An 18,649-nucleotide genomic window follows, 5' to 3' on the forward strand; every position below is an offset into this window, starting at 1 on the left:
AATATTCTGTTTATCCCAAAAACATACATAGAAAGCTAATTTCAAACTGATAAAATGGTTCCAATATATAAGCAATAAAAATACTCATGTAAGTAGTTTACATAGATTAATAAAAGATAAACAATCCAAAAGAAAAAAAAAAAAGCTAATGACATAAACAGGCCAATTTACAAAAGAAAGCACAAATTTCCTATCAAATTGGCAAAGATGAAAAATTATGTTTGACAAGGGTACAAGAAATGGGCACTCTTGACAATGCCATGGATAATCATTCTTGAAGGAAACCTGGCATTTTGCATGAAAAGCCTTAAAAGCGTGTATTATCTTTCCCATTATATAAAGTATCTAAACTAGGCAAAATCATAAAGAAAGTATGGGGCGCCTGGGTGGCTCAGTGGGTTAAGCCGCTGCCTTCGGCTCAGGTCATGATCTCGGAGTCCTGGGATCGAGTCCCGCATCGGGCTCTCTGCTCAGCAGGGAGCCTGCTTCCTCCTGTCTCTCTGCCTGCCTCTCTGCCTGCTTGTGATCTCTCTCTGTCAAATAAATAAATAAAATCTTAAAAAAAAAAAAAAATCATAAAGAAAGTAGAACAGATACTACCAGGAGCTGGGGGAGGAGGAATGGAGAGTCACTCTTTAAAATAATGAGTACAGATTTTCTATTTAGGATGATGGAAACACTGTAAATGTAAATGTAAAATGTAATATGGGGATGGTTGCACAACATTTGAATATACTTAATGCCACTGAATTGTTTACTTAAAAATGATTAAAATGTGGGTGTCTGGGTGGCTCAGTGGGTTAAGCCTCTGCCTTCAGCTCAGGTCATGATCTCAGGGTCCTGGGGTGTAGCCCCCATTGGGCTCTCTGCTCAACAGGGAGCCTGCTTCCCCCCCACCCCGCCCCGCCTGCCTCTCTGCTTACTTGTGATCTCTGTCAAATAAATAAATAAAATCTTTTTTAAAAAATGATTAAAAGGGTAAACTTTATGTTGCATATGTTACCATGATTTTTTAAAATTCCACTGCTTGGCCGTACACATTTATTAAACCATTTTTCTATTAGTGAATATTTAGGTCTTTCTCAAAGTTTTAACAAATAAAAAGATTATGATTTAAAAAAGTATATCCCTGGGGTGCCTGGGTGGCTCAATGGGTTAAAGCCTCTGCCTTCGGCTCAGGTCATGATCTCAGGGTCCTAGGATTGAGCCCTGCATCATCAGGCTCTCTGCTCAGCAGGGAGCCTCCTGCTTCCTCCTCTCTCTCTCTGCCTGCCTCTCTGCCTACTTGTGATGTCTGTCAAGTAAATAAATAAATCTTTAAAAAAAAAAAGAAAGTATATCCCTTTCTGCCCATGGGTCCTGTCCTCATGCTCTAATAAAACCGTCATTTGGCACACACACAAAAAAATAAATAAAAATAAAAAATAAAAATAAAAAAAAGTATATACCTAGACCCAGCATTTTTATTTGTTAGTATTTATCCTATGGTAATAATAAAGAATATAGGAAAGGTATATATTTTCCTCCTAGCTCTGTCTGTAATAATGAAAAGTGGGAAACCTAAATAACTCAGATACAGGATTGGTCAAATAAATGATCATATACAGTAGAAAATTAGGCAGCCATTAAAAAGTATACTACAGACATATCTACTGATATTAAGCAGAAATGATTAAAAATAGTATGTATGCAGGGCGCCTGGTAGCTCAGTCAGTTAAAGCCTCTGCCTTCGCCTCTGGTCGTGATCCGAGGGTCCTGGGATGGAGCCCGCATCGGGCTCTCTGCTCAGCAGGGAGCCTGCTTCCCCGCCCCCATCTCTCTGCCTGCCTCTCTGCCTACTTGTGATCTCTCTCTCTGTCAAATAAATAAAATCTTAAAAAATAAAAATAGTATGTATGTAAACTTTAAAGGAAGTGAATATTCATACATGGCATAGGAAAAAGTACCTAGAAGAATATCTTTGCCGGTGGTTATCTCTGAGTGAATGGGATTTGTTACTTATTTAAGCTCTTCTTATTTGTTAGCATTTTTCTACAATGAGCATGAACTCTCTTTGGAGAAAAAAAAAAAAGACTAACAAAAGAAAATTTTGAAGAAATCACTGAAAAATGCTCCTAGTTATTTTTCCTCAAAAGTAACACCATGCTTTCCCTTACTATATAAAGCACTCCCCCCAAAAAAGAAAACACTAAGTGACAGTCTGTTTATTATTCTCTGACATACCAGCAGATAATTCTTTTCCTGAACAAAATAACTATAAATTCGGTTATATTAAGAAATGCCTTTGGGCTTTTGGTTTGCTTCTAAGCTGTCCATTATAGGTATATGTGCAAAGCATCTAATGAATGAAGGAGATGCTGTCACTGGAGAGTAAGGCTACACATGGAGCATTCGAGACATTCAAGTATCTGCACAGGACCTAGTAAAATGAGAGCAGGGAAACTGTAATGCCTTATACAGTATCCCAAACACTTGTGCAATTGTAGAGGAAATAATACAATGAGTTTGGAGGTATAAGGCAAACAGATCCAGTCCCAACAACATTTTTCTTTGGGTGTCCCACACATAAGTTGTAAATCTGGAACAGGAAACTTGAAATCATTAAGGTCACATATTTATAACATCATATTCAATTAGGTTAGAAAAGTGCAATTTCTGTCATCATGTCATAAAAAGATGTGTTTTTGTCTCAGATCTCTTATAGGAAAAGTCCCCTATATTGTTACAGATAGGGCTGTTTTCAATCAGTTACAAGGAGCAATTCAATTACTAGATGGTTTAGTGCAGTAACTGACTCCAGACTAATTTAATTTCTTTAGGTCTCTAAAGATCAATTGATCTGATTTGACCCATCCCCAAAGGCTGTTTAGGGAAAATTCAGACTTAAATACCTGGAAATGAAATCCAAAACCTTGGCCAATTTCACACTAGTTAGGTCATCCTGCAAACCTTCAGCTGGTCACAGAAGATGCCCTCTTCGCCCTCAGACCATTGAAAGCTACTCAGCTTCATAGACATGTGAGTGCTCCCCACAGCAGGATGTTTATTCGATCAGTGGAAAATGTGCCTGCATGCATTATCAAATCTACTGTTCTAAAGGGCAGTCTGGGGACTCGTATCTCATGAGCACACCTGCAAATAAGGGGCTATTTTTGCTCCGGGAGTAGTTTATTAAGACTATTAGACTTACACTTAAATGGGGCAAAAAATTATAATTATTTCACATTTTTAGATTTATAAAGTGTTTCATAAATGCCACCTTACTTGATTCTCATAATAAACTTTTGAATGAGCGGGGTTATTTTTCCCATCCTCTAGGTGAGGAGACAAAGGCTAGGAGACTTCTCCAGGATCACTCAGCCAGTAGAAGGCAGAGCTGGGACTCTAACCCATGAGTTTGTCTCCCAGTAGATCATGCTCACCCCTTGATCTGAGACAGAAGGTAAAAACACACCACTACTGTCGCACTGAGCCACTGTCTTCATTCTCACCTGCTACCTGACTGAAATGGAGAGGTTCATTGCTTCTGGTTCTCCAGAAATAAGAGATGAAAAAGGTCATGCCTGAATGACAGCAGCCTTTATCAATGGACTTATTTGTCACCCACAGTGCTAATGCCACATTCTCTGTGACTTGGGTCTCAAGGCCAATCCGCTTGCCTATGTCCCACCTCACTGGGGAGCTATCCATTTGGTGGCTCAGTGCAGTCTGCAATCGACTTTCAACCACAAGCACAAGTTTCCTTCCCCGATCTCAGCACCCTCAACCATTTGTCAAGTTCTCCAATGACTTAATTTCTCCCTTCTACTTAAATCCCACAGCACCTGCTCCACTCTCAGCCTCTCCTGCTGGCTTCTCTGCCTCCCTACTGAGCCTCTATATCTTTTCCTCCAAATCAAAACCACCCCGTGATACCTGCTACTTGGGAGGGCAGAGGGAAGGATCAGACAGCTATTGCTAAAATGTGCAATGACCCCTTCATTTGCATTTCTAGGACAAGTTGGAGAGAAGTGGCAAAATCAGGAGATGTGACCATGTGTCAGGTAACAAAGAGTGTGAAAGACATGTGTAGCAGCTGGTGGGGAGGAAATCACACAAAGATTTGGAGGTAAAATACACCAGAGGCCTGGTGGCTAGGGTATGCTACCTGTCAAATGTAGACTCCGGGCCACACAAAAGACGTAGAGAAGATGAATACGATCTAAAGATCTAATGTATAACATAGTGACTAGAGTTGGTAACACTGTATTGTATAATTGAAGGCTGCCAAGAGAGTAGAACTTAAATATTCTCACACAAAAAAGAAGTACAGAAAGTTCCATAGTACGGGTAAGGGATACAAATAATCAGTAAGGGATACAAATAATCAGTTAGGTTGAAAAATCTTCTCCCTAAAAAAAATGCATTATTTTTTGGCATTCCTATGGGCAAGCTGCGGATCTCAACATAGACATTACTCACCACATAGAGGATCTCACACTGCATAAACCATTTTAACTAAGTTAAAAGTTGAGTAAGTTACAGGCACATGATTCTCGTTTGTCTTCTTAAAGGTTCTGAGACCTGATGTCTCTCCTATTAAATATAAGCAGTCTATGCCACATTTAAAATATGGGCCTTGAATTAAATGACATCTCCTTGCTTCAAAGTTCCAAACAACTCATATTCTTCATGCTAGCAAATATGTCCACTTCAGAAAGCAAAGGCTATCAAGATTCCATGTCCTTGCAGATTACCACCTAAGAGAGGAAGCTTAGCATCATCAAAAGGACTGAGTCTTTGATAAGGAAGAAATCCTATTTTTTACAGTTGAGTCAATGTCCTGACCAAAGAAACCACCTCCTCACAAACACAGATGCAGGTGCGGCAGCTGTCCCAGTTTAAGCAACCACATGTCTACAGGGCTTCTAGGTGGAAGCGAAGGTGGGGTGTGGGATCGGAGACTATCTACAGTAAGGTTATGGCACTTTGGCGTTGAAAGGACTGTGTTCTTACAAACCCACTCTTCTCTTTATCTTATCTGGACAGAAAAGTAGATAGAAAATTCTCATTACCTCTCAATGTCAGTGAGCCTGGAGGAGTCCCGGAAGCCTTTGGCAAAAGGGTTGCTATCTATTTTCAGCTTGGTTATCTGCAAAGGAATGAATGGGTAACAGAACAATATCATTTCCGAGGTCAAGGAAGTGAAATCAGAAATAAAGAGTTTGTTCATTTCCCAGGCCACCCCAAGAATACTTGATGTTTCTTAGGATCTTGAGAAGGGTGGAAAGTGATAGAGAAATTCACGGGAGGGATGACTCACAGCCAGGTGGGACAACTGGTCAGGGAGGGCCTCAGAGATGAGGGATTTGAGGACTGGCTGGTCTCCTAGAAAATAGCCTGAAGGTCAATGGATAGAGAGAGTTAGGGAGGGGGCCTTTCCTGAATAGCCCAGTGAAGAATTTAAGAGAACCCTGAAAGGTTAGGGCTTGCCTGGGGAATGGGAGAGCCCTAGAAGGCCAGCATTGGTGGGTAATGGGAAACACAAACAAAAATGTTGCCTCCTGGGGCCCCTGGGTGGCTCAGTGGGTTAAAGCCTCTGCTTTCGGCTCAGGTCATGATCCCAGGGTCCTGGAATCAAGCCCCGCATTGGGCTCTCTGCTCAGCAGGGAGCCTGCTTTCCTTCCTCTCTCTCTCTGCCTGCCTCTCTGCCTAGCTGTGATCTCTGTCAAATAAATTTAAAAAAAAAAAAAAAAAATGGTGCCTCCTGCTGACTTGGCAGCATCATTTGTGAATCCTATGGGTACATATAGATAACATAATGGAGAAAAAGATCAAATGGCCAATAATAGTTTCATGTTCAATACTCTATTGAAATACATGACATAAATACATGATATAAACCTTTCAGAATATAAATTTATCCCTGTTCTCCTTTCCATCTGACTAAATTAGAATCAACTAGTCTTTTGTTTTCCTCCCATACAATGCTATTTATAGAGTCTGTGCTTGTATAAAAGAAAATATTCCCTAATAAGAATCATAGTCTGAAGTATTAAGTATCTAAGAGGAGCTAGTCATAATTCCCACAGCATTAATATTAATGTAAAAAGATCCACTAAATCATATGCACGGTGCCTCCAAAGAAACAGACATTAGGTTGTGAAGCAAAAAAAAAAAAAAAAGCACTGATTAAAAGATACTTGACTTATAAAATTCCTGATTAGACCCAAAAAGAACCCACGAGGACCAAGACACAGCTTGTCCCTATCTAAACTGGAACTTCAGACACTCTTAAAGACAGTCCTAGCTCACTGGCATCAGAACAAGAACCCACGCTAACCTTTAGAGAGAGATACACAAAATAATCTTAACCTGGAGAAAAGGTTATAGGTTGAGGCATGTCCTCCTCACAAACACTAAACACAATCAAAATAGATAGCTTGAAATACTCTCTCACCAAAACGCAACTTCTTCCCTGATCAGAGTGTATGAGCTATGCATTTTAAATCATTAACACCTAAAGAACTGCCTTTTTCATTACAAAAGAAAGGCATTATTTCCCTTTTCGAATTTTCTTTTTTTTTTTTTTAAGATTTTATTTATTTATTTGACAGAGAGAGATCACAAGTAGACGGAGAGGCAGGCAGAGAGAGAGAGAGAGGGAAGCAGGCCTCTCGCCGAGCAGAGAGCCCGATGTGGGACTCGATCCCAGGACCCTGAGATCATGACCTGAGCCGAAGGCAGTGGCTTAACCCACTGAGCCACCCAGGCGCCCCCTTTTCGAATTTTCTGAACATGAGCTAAACAATGCACATGCTGCAAAGAAGCTATTTACCTCACTTCTTTCTTTTTTTTTTTTTAAAGATTTTATTTATTTATTTGACAGAGATCACAAGCAGGCAGAGAGGCAGGCAGAGAGACAGGAGGAAGCAGGCTCCCTGCTGAGCAGAGAGCCCGATGCGGGACTCGATCCCAGGACTCCGAGATCATGACCTGAGCCGAAGGCAGCGGCTTAACCCACTGAGCCACCCAGGCGCCCCTATTTACCTCACTTAAAATAGAACTTCCCACACTCTCCTATCCAGAGACCCTCCTTTTTCTGTTATGAACATTGACCAGTTATAAGATTGATTATTTGATAGTATTAATTTTTAAGAGGGCTTGCCAGTATTTCACAAGTGCTCATTGTTCGCCTGTTCACTCTAGTGCAGCCAAAAAAAAAAAAAAAAAAAAAAATTACTGATTTCCTTTTCAGCTTAGTTAATGGACATGGTAAAGAAGGAAGGAAGGAGGAAAACTTCTTCGTGAATAACAACAGGTATTTTAAATTTGCATATAAAGAAAGACATTGGAACGTCTGAGGTTCTAACTCTAAGGTGTGGCCATGCAGAGTGGCTGCCACCACTGTCATAGCCATGGATTTTCTCAGGGCTGGAGTCTGTTTCAGTCATCCTTCAGACTATGATTTAGTTTTGCAGGTCCACTTTCAGGATGCAGGAGAAAATTTTATTTGTTTCAAATAAACTGGAAGCATCTTCAGAAAGCACAAGCAATTCGTATGCTCTTAAGATTATAAAACACCAACAAGATTTTTAAATCCTCAGGCGCTGCGTCTCTTTCTACCGAATAATTACAAGTTAAAAATGCCTTCTATTTCTCAAATGCTTTCTAGTTCATGAAAATGCTTTCAAAGTAATTCATCGACAAATATTTAATGCGGACGGATGACTTATCGTGCACTATGCTAAGTGTTGGACGGGCGGAGATAAAGAGCATGCGCGCCCTGCCCTAATGGTGCTTCAACGTGCCAGGCACAAGCGGAGGGATACATAGCTAATCAGAACTGAAGCCCATTCACCAGCCGCCACGGCCCGATTCACATCCGCCGCGGGGTTAGTGACTTAAGGGTCAACCAAACCCAGATGAAAATTTCCAGCTGCAACTGTGGGGAAGAACAATGAAGTCAAGCCTTCTTTCAAGCCCAATCCCTATAAGCTAATTAATAAAATTTAAAAGGGAATAGATAAAATTTCATGGAGACAGTGGCAGATATCTGATGGAAAAAGTCCTTGGACAGCCGTTCCTCTAAGATGCGGACCATATCTCGCTTTGAGTCTTTCCAAACTAAAAGAATAGTAAGTACGACCTATCTGTTGTGATGATTAAAAGGCTTTTGATCTGCTTGGTCCCTGTGAAGGATTTTGAAAATTGTATTTGCTTTTCTCCATTATTTCCAAAAGGGAAAGGCTGTTGGCTCGGAATGGGATGACTGTCATAGAGAATCAATACTCTCAGCATGAGTGTGTCGTTCAAGCAGGACATCACTTTATCTAGTATTACTGCCATAACCCTGAAGAAGTCAATTACATTCAACAGTTTTCAGATTTCCTTGGAATTTTCTTTCACTATTAGAATGTTCTATTTCCAATATCTTACTAGTCTCCCTTTCATAATGCCCAGGCAGATCACTGGTAACTTTTTTCTTTTTTCCCCCACATTTTGTTATAAGTTCAAACTATAGGAAAGTTTCGAGAACAGAATTAGCTACTCTCATACACCTAGATTCACCAATTAGTTACAGCAAAATGATGTGACTTAAGTGTGTTAATTAGAAATGGAGCTTAAAGGGTGCATGGGTGGCTCAGTGGGTTAAGCCTCTGCCTTCAGCTCAGGTCATAATCTCAGGGTCCTGGGATTGAGCCCCGCATCGGGCTTTCTGCTCAGTGGGGAGCCTTCTCTCTCTCTCTCTCTCTCTCTGATTTCTTGTAATCTCTGTCAAATAAATAAATAAATAAATCTTAAAAAAAAAAAAAAAAGAAATGGAACTTAAGCCTTTCTCTATAGACCATTTTATCTAATTCCAGGTTAAAGTATTGCTTTTGGAAGTTAAAGGAAAAAAAGCTGAATGGATGTCTAATTAATAAAATTGTAGGGGGGGCCCCAAGTAACACTACAATTTCAAACAGGTTTTATGGAGTACTGATCAGCAGTACAAAGACTGTGAGTTAAACTTCTTATTGTACTCACCGTGCTCACTGTGCTATCACTAGTCTCTGAGTTTACTGGGGTGTCAACAGTAAGCAGCCCAGAAATGTTTGTTGAAGTTTGCTCCAAGGACAAGCAATCAGAAATAGGATTTCACCTTTTTACCAGTTATGGACTAGCAAAACTCTTCTTGAGTTTACAGAAATAGCACTTCATTTTGTTTCTAATTTTTAAGTAAAATAATTTTTAAATAGGATTTCAACATTCTAGGTAATCATGCATTTTTAAGAGGTCAGGCATAGATTTTATTCTACAGATATGTCAATAAAAACAGCAGTATCATAGAAAGAAATTTATTTCTGAAGATACAGTTTTATATCCCTTTATGCCATTTGGGATAACTGAAAAGGTTATACATCTGCGAACTGATGAGAAGGCACCCAAGTTACATACAGTGATCTGAGCCGGACATCATTCCATCTGGTCCCCAATACAGAATCCCTGTCACTATGTGTGATGCTGCTGAACAACGTGATCCATGTCAATGGTGATACTGTGTAAGGATCCCTAAAAGGCCAACTAACCAAATATAATATGTTAAAAAAAAAAAAAACCCATATGAAACTACAGGTACAGTGTGTAACTCAAAAGCCAAATTTAAAAGCAGCATTGTTTTTCATTTGGTGAGGAAAAGCTGTTACAGGGCAGCTTTGCGTGCTTATGAAATCCTACAGTTCTGTGTGTGCTGCAGACAGGCAAATCACAGACTAATTCAGGCTAAAACACGCCGCTATTTTTTCATCTGTTATCTCAATAATATAGGACATAATGCATTTCTTTGCCAGAAAATTCACTCCCAACATCTCCTTTATCGATAGATAATAACCATATGCCAAACTAGAGAACAAATTTTTGACACTGCCAGCTGCAAGAGGAGAAGGGGACATTTCCCAGGGGTGATTATTCCATGCCATGTGGGATCACTGGGCTCTGAATCCAGCCACAAGGTGGAATTGGCCCTCAGAGACCATTTCTCCAATTATCAGGAAAAGATCTGTCCAAAGGCATTTAAAAATGAAACCTGACCTACACTTCAACTGCACAGCAATGGTCGGCCTACTCAAAAACAAGGTATGACCTTTAAATCTGAAATTATAAAATAGTTTGTTGAAAGTGTAATGTATTTAGGTTTTATCTAATAATGTAAAGAAATGCAATCATTTCCCCCCCCAAAAAAACCAGCAAAATATGCCCCATTTTCATTTCTTATAAATAAAACTACCAGCCACAATACATGAGAAGCTTTTTCACAAATTCTGTTGGAAACTGATTTTACTTTTAATAGATATAAAAATAACAGTCCTGTCCAAAGTTTAAGAGATATGAAGGTGACGGGGGCCTGGGTGGCTCAGTGGGTTAAAGCCCCTGCTTTCGGCTCAGGTCATGATCCCAGGGTCCTGGGATCGAGCCCCACATCAGGCTCTCTGCTTGGCAGGGAGCCTGCTTCCCCCCCCATCTCTCTGCCTGCCTCTCTGCCTACTTGTGATCTCTGTCAAATAAATAAATAAAATCTTAAAAAAAAAAAAAAAAGATATGAAGGTGATCCTAAAGGTGAATTTTTCAATCTTCCTCTCTTTTCTTTCTGTTCTTCATGCATGGAAAAATAATAATAATACTTAACACTAAGTACATGTTTATTTCCTATATATAGTTATTTTATTATATATCTGCTATGGGAAAATAGTACACAAGCATGGATATAGCCATGGAAAAGTGGTAGATGTGGGGAGGCTTGAAAAAGAATCAAGGATAAGTTTAGAAAATTGCTGAAGATTAATGAAAATACTAATCCCAAAACTGATTTATTTATCCCACATATGTTTATTGAACATGAATTTTGACTGGTCTTATAACTTTTTAAACCATTTGCAAAACTGGTTTATTAGTATACCAAATGAAATCTTTGACTATTACATGAATTTCGGATATACACATGGCATGGAAATTATGGGTTAGAGATGGATGTAAAGAAAGAAACCCAGACACAGCAGGATCTATTGAGAAAAATTAGTTCTGAATCTAATCACTTCTATTGTAGGTTATTTAGCAATGAAATGATACACTCACTGTATTAATCTTTATACTTAATGATGCAGTGAATGAGAGCTAGGAACTGGTAACTAGATTTTGAGCCCATTTATAATCTCAATTAGAAATAAACATTTGCAGGGGCACCTAGGTGGCTCAGTCGTTGAGCGACTGCCTTCAGCTCAGGTCATGATCCCAGGGTCCTGAGATCAAGCCCCACATCGGGCTCCCTGCCCTACGGGAAGCCTGCTTCTCCCTCCCCCACTCTCCCTGCTTGTGTTCTCTCTCTCACTGTGTGTCTCTCTGTCAAATAAATAACTAAATAAAATCTTAAGAAAAAAATAAACATTTGCAAGAAGAGCAACTGAGGTTAGGATGTGTGTTTATTAGTATATGACTCTTAATTTAGCAACATTTTCAAATTCACTTTCCAAACCTTGAAACTGTCAGTGGTCACTTCCTTTGACCTGCAGTCTAGTTAGCATGAGGCCACCAAAGGAGGCTTTAAGACCCAGAAGATAGGGCTTCTGTCACTTACCAGATTCGTTACCTTGGGTAAATGTGGTAACCACCCTGAACCTGCTTTTTCATCTACAAAATGGGGCTCCCGGGGCCTTCTTCAGGAGACTAGTATCAGAATTAAATGAGATATTGAGAAAAAAATGTAGAGAGGTTTTTTTCTAAATTAAAAGTCATAAACCTAGGCCATGAATGTTAGTTGGATCCTAGTTCAAAGGGGGTAAATGAAAGGTCATAAAAAACATTTGTTGGTCCTCCTGGAAATTTTAGTATGAATTGAATTTTAGAAGATATTAAGGAATAATTCTTATTAATTTTCTTAGCTGTGAAAAAGACATAGTGCTTATAAAAACAATATTCTTATTGTCAGTATATACTTGTAGAAGTACTGACAGGTAAAGTATCATGATGTATGCTATTTAGTTTCAAATGATTCAGGGAAGGAGAAAAGTACAGAGAAATAGGGCAGGCGAGGTCCAGCAAGGTGACCTTGGATGGGAAATTTAACCCCACGCCTCAATTTTCCCAGCTATAAATGCAACATACAAAGACTATTTGTTCCTATTTTATAAATCCTTGTGAAGATTAAAGACAATGTGCTTTAAATGGTCCCTAGCACCTAGTAAGTACCCAAATATTAGCTATGATTACAATTATGTAGATAAAACCTCTGATTCCAATGTACCATGAGCTGAGAGGTCCTGCCAACATTTATTCAGGATTGCTCCTTCACCTATTAAACTAAATCTAAGGTGTTATTATTAGAAACTTTTTTTCAATTTTCTTCAGTTGGTAATTTTCACTTAAAAAAAACAATTTATTCTTGCTTTGGTTTTCTTTACAGAGAATTCTTATAAAAGCAATGAAATTTTTACATGACAAGTTTCTGTTTTAGTCTCAAACATCAACAGACTTCTTGTAGAAGTACAAATCTACCGTCTTATAGTATAAAAGCTATAAAAGTCTTATAGCATAAAAGCTATAAATTCAAATTCGTGTAAAATGAATGTTTCAGGAATGTTCTCTGAATCTATATATGTGTTACATGTGTCCTCAGATAAAAACTGGGTTAATGTTTCAGATTCCCAGTGAAACAGTATTAGGGTTTTACACCCTGGTAGGCTTCAATCTACAGCCAGCTTTCTAGCTTGGGCATTCTCTGGAAGTTTCTACTCCTGCGTTGTTGCCTTAGAGATAACCGAAAAGTTTTAATACTTTGCTTTTACTTTAAGATGATTAGTATGATAACATTTGTACCTTCATCTACCTCATTAAAAAAATGTGCCACTAACAGTTTAAAATCAGAAAAAGTGACAGAGCCTCTTTGAACATACTAGAGACAATCCGATAGTTGCCATATGCCTTATTTTTAGGGTTCCTGACAGTTTCCAAAGGCATGTTTACACACAGCACCACATTTGATCCTCACAGGAATTCCCCAGATGTTCTAGGCAGTTCTTAGCTCCATTTAACAGGTAAGGAAAATGGCAGCCACAGTGGTGAACTAAAATCTACTCCAAGTCAGACAGAAATGATAGGTGCTTATGCTTTACAGATACACATCCACTCCTGCCTTTTGCTCATTTCCCTCCCCTGGGCTCCCATTTCCTCATTTGTGTAGGGTTACCTGGGCTCTTAGCTTCACCTTCTTACTTTTGTTGAGAGACACATCATATCTTCTCTGGCTGACCTATCCCACCCTGGCCTCTGAGCCATCTATCAGGCATCACCTTATAATTACTGGCTCAGAACCTAAAATATAACAATGTCGAAACAAGAGGAGAGCCACAGCCCTGGCTACCTTAAAACTAACCAAATAAAAGCAAGCTGCAAAGACCTAGAGAGGCCACAACCAACCAAGTTTGTCAAGTAAAGTGAATGAGTTCCTTTTACTGAAGTATATCAGAGGAATTCTATTTCTGGTCCTTCCTGGCCATGAAAAGTTACTATCCTCTCTTAGCTTCAGCTTCTTCACTACAGAATATTCCTGTTACCCCCGCCTTCATGGTTATGCTGACTGGGAAAGAAAATATATGGGGATCTCTCTACCAGCACCCAGCCCTCAGTAAGACTTTGACAGTTATTTATTCAGTTGGACGAAACCTTATGGATGAAGAAATGCATAAACTTGAAATGTGATATGTATCAAAGAGTACAAACTATAAAACTCAATATTATAAATTAGATATCTTGAAGTTAATTAAATATACACTGCTTACATGCTACAGTTTGTTATCTAAAGAGACACTTAAAATCCTTGCATTAGAATTACCTTAAATTACAGCTGAATAAGCTTCACAAAATTTCTGAAGTATCAGTAGTCTGGGTAGTTGCCTGGAATACGTGTGTTAATTTAGCAGAAAAACTGAACCTCTACATTTTGTGAAGCAATGAGTATATGGTTATATACATCATGGGCCTCTACCAGAACAAAAAAAAGGAAACAGGTGATTTTCCCAAGAAGAAAATTTGAGAAGTCAGATGGAGCAGGTCTGGGTGGGAGAATGGGCAACGAACAACTGACCGAGAGTATAAAGATTCTAGAAAAGACGCTATAATACAGACCTTAGTAACCTTGAGTCATGGTCACTCAGTGCGCTTAGAGGTTCTGGGGCTAATATCCAATAGCACTCACCAAAGTGAACTTCGATTTTGAGTACCGGGAGAGCCCTTCTCTCCAAGAAAATGAAAGAAGCTCCTAAATTTTTCCCTTACGTAGGAAATGAATGGTGAATGCTGAACTCACCAGCTGATTCTGGTAGGCAGTAACTGCTGTGAAAACGGTCTCTGGGAAGATGAATGTTCTGAATTCTTCAGACTTTAGATTGAGCAGCGAGGCTGTGTGGTCTTTCTTCTTAATGATGTGCACCCGTGGCTGGTACTTGTGCATTGAGTTCAAAATTATCTATGATGAAGAGATGGGAAGTACTGAATTTTAAGGTCAAAGGCCAAAGTGCAATGAGGCAAAGAAAGAAGCATAAGATCTCAGCTTCAAATTCAAGTTTTAAGATTAGGATATACCCTTTCCATTCACAAGGCAAACGCTTTCCATCGTTGCTGTGGAGTCACAGTGGTGAAATCACATTTTATCAAAAAAACTGTACACAATACAGGTTGTTTCAAGGGTCCTTTCTAAAATGATGAGGGGAAGGGCACCTGGGATGAGCGCCACATCTTCAGGTTCCCTGCTCAGCGGGAGAGTCCACTTCTCCCTCGCCCTCTGCCCCTCCCCCTGCTTGTGCATGCAGGGGCACATGCCCTTGCTCTCTTTCTGTCCCTGTCAAATTAAAAAACAAAAACACCTTTTTTTAAAAAAATGATGGGAAAAGTCATCTGAAAGATGTTGATTTTTTTTTTTAATCAAGTCTTTAAAATGTTTTTTGTTAGTCTGGTTAGACCAAAAGCTGTATGATCTAAATTTTCTAAAATAAGAACTTGTACATTCTAGGAGGACAGATGCTATTTATGATTGGTGGGGGATACGAAGAATTAAGAAAGGCTGTGTGGTATTAGACAGACCTCTGTTAGAGTGCTAAATCTGTTACTCTCTAGCTCCTTCATCTTCTTTTTTTTTTTTTTTTTTTTTTTTTTTTTTTTAAAGATTTTATTTATTTATTTGACAGAGAGAAATCACAAGTAGGCAGAGAGGCAGGCAGAGAGAGAGAGGAGGAAGCAGGCTTCCCGCTGAGCAGAAAGCCCGATGTGGGGCTCGAACCCAGGACCTGGGATCATGACCTGAGCCGAAGGCAGCGGCTTAACCCACTGAGCCACCCAGGCGCCCCTAGCTCCTTCATCTTGAGCCAGCTGATCTCACCTCTTCAACCTTGTTTTCTCCAATGCAAAAACATAACCTCACCGAGTTGTAGGATTAGATGATGTAGCCCTTATAAATTACATAGCAAATAGGAAGTGCTCACCAAACATGAACATTATTGTTATTCTTATTCTTATTTTTTTAATATTTTATTTATTTATTTGACAGAGAGAGAGAGATCACAAGTAGGCAGAGAGGCAGGCAGAGAGAGAGAGAGAGGAGGAAGCAGGCTCTCTGCCAAGCAGAGAGCCCGATGTGGGGCTCGATCCCAGGACCCTGAGATCATGACCTGAGCCAAAGGCAGAGGCTTAACCCACTGAGCCACCCAGGCGCCCCTTATTCTTATTTCTGACAGCTTCATTGATTCCTGGTTCCCAGTTATAAACCAAACAGGAATGACAGTGATGACTAGTGAAAGTTGCCCAATACTTAGAAATCATGATCCTACTTTTGTTAACAAGGCAGTATTTTCCTGTATCTTTTAAATAAAATACAATGATTTGCCATTATGAAATCTGAGCTATAAAATTCACTTTCAGATATAGAAGTTTTTCCCATATCTTCCCTCCTGCCACACAGACAGCTACCTACATCTGCAAAACTGGGTTCCATCTTCCTGGGATAATAGCGCTCACACTGTAGGCCCTTCACCCCCAAGGGCCTAGCAGAGAGCCTGGCTCTCAGGGGAGGCATGTGATACACACTGTGGCAGGAGCAGGGTCAATGGCATGCAGTGTTGTTAAAACTAATGGCTCCCATGTTTTCTTGGCTAACAAGGGTGTGGTAGATGAGCGTTTTTGCTAGCTGACTTTAACAAAGTTAAATACTAGTCACTGTGGGATGATTAATATAGAATCAGTCTCTCCCTGTGCTGAGATATAAGCCAACTTAAAGTTACAAAGCATTAACTGGCATTGAATTTTGCACATGCCATCCCAAACCTGACTAGGAATAACTAAAACAAATGAGAACTTCAAATGAGTTGAAAGAGACTTTAAAAAAAAAAAAAAAAAAGTCATCTCGTTATATAATGTGTTTATTTCAGGGAGTTCAAGATATTTATGCTTACTCATAAAACTGGAATAAACTTAAAGTGATATAAGTAAAGTTCTAACACTGATACAAGAAAAAACCTGGGTATTCATTATATGTTGTACTAATAAATTAGAAAGAATTTTCACACACACACAGAGTCTCAATGGAAAAAGCCCTAAGCTTTAAATAATATCCCCTCTCCCGTATTTACACCCTCCCAAGGTCAATTTCCTTTGGGAAAGAGTGCCAGAGAGACTCAAACCTCAGGCTGAATCTCAGCCCCCAAGGTTCCTTGACTCTCTGCTCAAGACCTCATGGGGCTAAGGAACACTAATAGAAACATCAACTTTGCTTCACTGAAGATATAAATTCCCTGAAGTAGAAAATTTTCCTGTTATGAAATGAAAAGTGCATCTATAAGAAGGGGTTCTTCAGAACTAATTTAAAGAACTTGGCTGAATGACACAGGATCTAAAAATCTTTTCTTGTACTTTTCAGAACACATTATTTATGGTGACAAAAGGTTATATTAAATAATAAAATTTTAAAGCTAATATGGACATTAACAACCATCTAAGACTAAATAATCTGTCAAGGTCTAATCTTGACATAATCAGATGAGAACTCAGGGGTCCTAAAATACAGCTTGGTGGTATTTCTACCCAGGAAGTTGATATTAAAAGGAAAACATATAAATTCTGATCTCAAAATTAATTCTCAAATCTTTCTGGAAAGACCCAAATAGTGCTTCTAAAAGCTTCACACAAGGGCACCTGGGTGGTTCAGTCCATTAAGCATCTGCCTTCGGCTCAGGTCATGATCTCAGGGTCCTGGGTTCGAGCCTCATGTCTGGTTCCCTGCCAGCGGGGAGCCTGCTTCTCCCTCTCCCTCTGCTGCTCCTCTGCTTATGCTCTTTGCTCTCTCTCTCGCAAAGAAATAAATAAAATCTTAAAAAAACAACCAAACAAAAAAACCCACAAAACTATTCCAGGACTTTCCCAATGTTTTAAAAAATAATAAAATTAAAAATAAATAAATAAAAGCTTCACATATGTAAAATATCACAACTGTAAAAAATTTCATTTCTCCCTGCAAAGATTTCAGTGGAGTCAAGAAATTTTAATATGAATGACATTAAGAATGATCTGGCCTGCAGAAAATGTCTCCCTGATACTTCATCATTTTTAACCTGAAAAAAAAATCCATCAATGAAAACGTCTCTTTAAAAAAGCAGAAAAAGACAATTATCCCAACATTCTTGAACATAAAAGTCAATTATCTTTTCCAATATATAAAATAACAAAAACCTATTAACCTATTTGCAACATTGCAACAGTGCCACCAGCAGAGTCATGAGTTAACCTGGTTACTCTGATTTGGTCACAAAAAACGAGGTCTCTTGTGGGCAAATTGGTGGTAGCAATGCCTAAATGGATTTATTTGGTTCCAATTTCAGTCAAACCATTTGAAACCATTGGCTAGAACTAATTTATATCTACTTATAACCATCCTTTCTGAGAAAAGTTCTGAAACTTCTAAATCGCAAAGATCCGATAAAAACAAAAACTTTAGGTAACAAGAGTCGTAATAAAGGGGTAGAGAGAGAATAATGATATGCAAAATATCTAAGCCAAGGGAAGCAACCAGTGAAATGCCAATGTGTTTTCTGGCAAATCAAGGCAAAAAAATAAAGAAAGAGTCCTCTCCTTATCAAAGAGAAGTGTGTAGGGGCAGCTGGGTGGCTCAGAGGGTTAAGCTTCTGCCTTTGGCTCAGGTCATGATCCCTGGGATCGAGCCCCACATCAGGCTCTCTGCTCAGCAGGGAGCCTGCTTCCTCTCCTCTCTCTCTCTCTCTCTGCCTGCTGCTCTGCCTACTTGTGATCTCTTCTGTCAAATAAATAAATAAAATCTTAAAAAAAAAAAAAAGTGTGTAGGGCGCCTGGGTGGCTCAGTGGGTTAAGCCTCTGCCTTCGCCTCCGGTCATGATCTCAGGGTCCTGGGATCGAGCCCTATTTCGGGCTCTCTGCTCAGCAGGGAGCCTGCTTCCTCCTCTCTCTCTCTCTGCCTGCCTCTCTGCCTACTTGTGATCTCTCTCTGTCAAATGAATAAATAAATAAAATCTTTAAAAAAAAAAGTGTGTAAGTCCACAGTTTTCTTAGCATAAAAATCAAACAATTTTTATGTAAATCTTTCTTTTATAACACAGGATAACATCATCATTCCTTA

At 39.2% G+C, this 18,649-nt stretch overlaps 1 protein-coding gene across 2 annotated transcripts in view; it reads right to left on the reverse strand.

Annotated features, from left to right (window-relative positions):
• Positions 1 to 18,649, reverse strand: part of TBX20 (T-box transcription factor 20) — a 60,432-nt gene that overhangs the window by 31,913 nt on the left and 9,870 nt on the right. Inside the window, exons 5-7 of one of the 2 annotated variants that reach the window (XM_047695488.1) lie at positions 14,321 to 14,479; positions 5,055 to 5,131; positions 3,216 to 3,430 (exon numbers count right to left, since the gene is read on the reverse strand). In XM_047695488.1, the coding sequence (XP_047551444.1) occupies positions 3,385 to 3,430; positions 5,055 to 5,131; positions 14,321 to 14,479 (282 nt within the window). In that variant the 3' untranslated portion in view covers positions 3,216 to 3,384. Of the gene's footprint in view, positions 1 to 3,215; positions 3,431 to 5,054; positions 5,132 to 14,320; positions 14,480 to 18,649 lie in introns of those variants that run through there. The other variant, XM_047695487.1, reaches the window with a different exon arrangement.

This window comes from Lutra lutra, chromosome 11, assembly GCF_902655055.1.
Source record: "Lutra lutra chromosome 11, mLutLut1.2, whole genome shotgun sequence".
In the NCBI taxonomy this organism is placed as follows: Eukaryota; Metazoa; Chordata; class Mammalia; order Carnivora; family Mustelidae; genus Lutra; species Lutra lutra.